This window comes from Lepidothrix coronata, unplaced genomic scaffold (genome assembly GCF_001604755.1).
Source record: "Lepidothrix coronata isolate B3197 unplaced genomic scaffold, Lepidothrix_coronata-1.0 Scaffold239, whole genome shotgun sequence".
Classification (NCBI taxonomy): domain Eukaryota; kingdom Metazoa; phylum Chordata; class Aves; order Passeriformes; family Pipridae; genus Lepidothrix; species Lepidothrix coronata.
Window position 1 is genome coordinate 1,044,334 of NW_016690419.1, and position 3,717 is coordinate 1,048,050.

The following is a 3,717-nucleotide window of genomic DNA, read 5'->3' on the forward strand; positions in this document are numbered from 1 at the left end:
CTTTTGGGGTTATCGCGGCATTAGTACGGGGCTTTGGGATGTCCTGGCACAGTCTTGGTGCAGGGCTCTGGCATCTTCTGGTTTAGGGTTGTTGCGGGGGGTTGGGATCTCCTGGAATGGGGTTATTGCGGGGTTTGGGGGATCTCCTGTCGTGGGGTTATTGGGGGGGTTGATGTCTCCTGTCATGGGTTTATTAGAGGGGTTTGGGTATCCGTTTCATTTGTTTTGGGATCTCCTGCCGTGTGTTTGGGGATCTCCTGTCATGGGTTTATTAGAGGGAATTGAGGATCCCATTTATCAGAGGAGTTTGGGATCTCCTGTCATGGATTTGGGATCTCTTGTCATGGGTTTGGGATCTCCTGCCATGGATTTACTGGAGGGGTTTGGGTATCCCTTTCATGTGTTTGGGATCTCCTGTCATGGATTTATCAGAGGGGTTTGGGATCTCCTGTCATGGATTTATCAGAGGGTTTTGGATCTCCTGTTAGGTATTTATTAGGGGGGTTTGGGATGGTTTTCATGGGGTTTGTCACCTCCTGCCATGGGTTTGGGATCTCCCGTTGTGGGTTTATTGGAGGGATTTTGGGATCTCCTGTTGTGGGTTTATTGGAGGGATTTTGGGATCTCCTGTTGTGGGTTTGTTGGAGGGATTTTGGGATCTTCTGTCCTGGGTTTGTTGGAGGGATTTTGGGATCTCCTGTCATGGATTTCTCAGAGGGGTTGGGGGATTTCCTTTTATGGATTTACCAGAGGGATTTTTAGGTTTTCTGGTCATAGATTTATTAGAAGGGTATGGGATCTCCTTCCTGGATTTATTGTAGAGCTTTGGGGATCCCTTTCATGGATTTGGGATCTCCTGCCATGGATTTATTCCAGCCTTGGCAGTGGCACACGGTGTGCTCTGAGCTGGCCCTGCTTTGGAACAGAGACCTCCTCCAGAATTCCTTCTAATCCATATTCCTGTGTGGATCCAAGGGAAGGAGGCTGCCAGCAGCAGTGCTTGGAGGCTCCAGAAATAAGGAGCGAGGGAGGATTTGGCACTGAAGTGCTTTCCTGGAGTGGTGGGTGGGGGTGTCTCCTGGAGTTGTACCTGATTGGATGAACATTCCTCTTGGGAACGAGCTGCTGGAGATTCAGATCGGGAGAACAGGGGCTGAAGTGCAACAGGCCCGACTGGAAAAAGGAATGAGGGCTGTGAGACACTTTGGAAGGAGTTCCGAACCTAGGAACTGCCTCTGGAAGCTCAGGAGGCAGGGCCTCTCCAGAGGTTTTAAGGCAGTCCTGGGTTAAGAGCCGATGCAAAGCTCTGGAAGGGATTTGTTCCCTCTCTGTTTTCATCAGAAAGTGTCTCTAGCCACGTTGTTTTATTCTGTGAGGGTTTGTAGGGGGATTTCTCTCGGATGAAGAGCTGAAAGAACATTCCAGAACGAGCAGGGCTGTTCCCAGCAGAGCTTTTCCCTAAACACTTCTGTGGGAAGGGCTGAAATGGGCTGGAGCATGGAATGGTTTGGGTGGGAAGGGACCTTAAAGATCATCACACCTTTCACTAGCCCAGGTTGCTCCAGCCTGGCCTTTAAAGTCTTTATGCTCTCAAAGAGGTAAAGGAGAAGTTTAAAGGGTGTGGAGGAGGTGGATTAAATTAAAGATTAATTATTAAGGTAGGAGACAAGTCCAGTTGTAGGTTAAATCCAGCTCTCTGGAAGCTTTTGGAAGAGGTGGAATATGGTCAAGGTGTGTCAAACTTCACGTGGGCTGAAGGTAAATTAGGGAATGGTTATTCCCTGCTCCAGAATAACTCAGGGATTACTCACTGCTGGTGCTACACACACCAAAGGGAATTGTGGGCTGACAAATCCAGAGCAAAAGGAGCAAGTTTTGGAAGCTGAGATGCTTCCAAAAAGAATCCCATAAGAAAAATTAGTCACCATTGAGTTTCTGGCTCAAACAGCTGGAAGCAAATATATAATTTTCTTACAATGTCACTGGATTTTTGACTGTTTGTTCCACTCTCCCCATGTGAACTGGCCAATTCCAGAGGCAGGCTACAGGTGCACGTGGATTTCTGAGGGATTTGGAGGAGCTGGAGAGGCCTTCCCTGTTTTTCCTTGCAGGAAACTTGAGCACTCCTAAATCCTGGATGTTTAAAAGGACTTATTTATTTTGCTATACTCGTGCTTTTTGCTGGGGCCAAACTGAATTGGGATGTGTTTGGTTCTGTTCAGACCCATGGGAACAGAAATGCTTTTAATTCCCCCTTTTTTCTTACATTAATTTACTTTTTTTTGCATGGATCTGACGTGGATTTTTAGAATAAAATGGAAAACAAATACAAACATAGGTTTATTTTTGAGGATTTGAGTGGATTCAATTGCCCTTTTAATAGCAAATAACTCCTGTTGCAATTTTTTTTTTCCAAGGCCTCTTTTGCCTTCACAATGTTTGGGGACTTATTCGACGAGGATTTTTCCTTCATTTCCAACAATCACTGGGGAAAAGGGAAGACATCAAAGCCCAGAGAGTGTGAACCTCCAGCTCCCAGGGATTTCACCAACCTCAGCGGGATCAAAAACCAGGGTGGGACCTGCTACCTCAATTCCCTGCTGCAGACTCTGCTTTTCACACCAGAATTTAGAGGTAAAGGCTTCAAAACCACCTTTAAAATCATATTTGGGGCAATACTTTAGGGAGACTTTCATTGCTGGATATTTATGAAACACGGGGAACTCAAGTTGGTTTTCAGGAACAGTTCACTTCCAGTAAATTATTCCAGGATGTTGGGCTGTTAAATGAGTTTGGCACAAAATTTAAGTATTAGAAACATTGAGTTTTCTTACAAGTTGCAATTTGTGTAAATAAATGAGGTTATTGCAGTCTAGAATTGGTAATTTTATTAATCCCATCACTACAATTCCCGAAAAAGATATTTGCCAGTCCTTCTCTCCCGCCTTTCTCCCCCTTGTTCCTTTTTCCCCCTTGTCCCCTTTTCCCCAGATGTTGTATTTTTTAAAGAGATGTTTTTCTTTCCCATTCCAGAGGCCTTGTTTTCTCTGGGACCTGAGGAACTCGGGACACTGGATGACAGCAGGAAACCAGATGCAAAGGTATTGGGAATTTTTTAGTCACCTCTCAGGGTTGAGTTGGAGGAATTTTGTTTCAATTCCCGTGCCCCTTGTTATGAGGAGAAGGGGAGGCCCAGATTTTACCCCAAAAGGCAGTTTGGGTTGGGTGATGCTGGATTTTTCACACAGTTCCAAGTGTCCAGTGCCAGAAGGTTTTCCTTCAGGGATCAGATATTGAATCCATCTCCGCTGAAACGTTCTCCTTCCCATCTTGTTCCTCCACACCACGTGGAAATCTGTGGATCAGGGTGTGTTGGAGCTGAGTTTTTAGGGATTAATGTCAGGAATAATATCAGGAAAAGTTGTTCTTTTTTACTGTGGTGATGGGAGAGTTTTGGTTATCACTAAAGGTGTGTTCCATGGCTCTGTTGGTGTGACCCAATGCAGGAAATATCTTGCAATGAGTCCAGAGGAGGCCACAGAGATGCTCCCAGGGCTGGAGCCCCTCTGCTCTGGAGCCAGGCTGGGAGAGCTGGGGGGGTTCTCCTGGAGAGGAGAAGGCTCCAGGGAGACCTGAGAGCTCCTTCCAGGGCCTAAAGGGGCTCCAGGAGAGCTGGAGAGGGACTGGGGACAAGGGATGGAGGGACAGGACAAGGGG

The 3,717-nt window shown here is 46.5% G+C and overlaps 1 protein-coding gene across 1 annotated transcript in view; it reads left to right on the forward strand.

Annotated features, from left to right (window-relative positions):
- Nucleotides 1–26: 26 nt before the first annotated feature.
- The window catches only part of USP40 (ubiquitin specific peptidase 40), a 29,165-nt gene continuing 25,474 nt past the window's right edge, over nt 27–3,717 (forward strand). Inside the window, exons 1-3 of the mRNA XM_017834749.1 lie at nt 27–57; nt 2,418–2,634; nt 3,034–3,101. Coding sequence (XP_017690238.1) covers nt 2,436–2,634; nt 3,034–3,101 — 267 coding nt within the window. The 5' untranslated portion in view covers nt 27–57; nt 2,418–2,435. The remainder of the gene's footprint in view (nt 58–2,417; nt 2,635–3,033; nt 3,102–3,717) is intronic.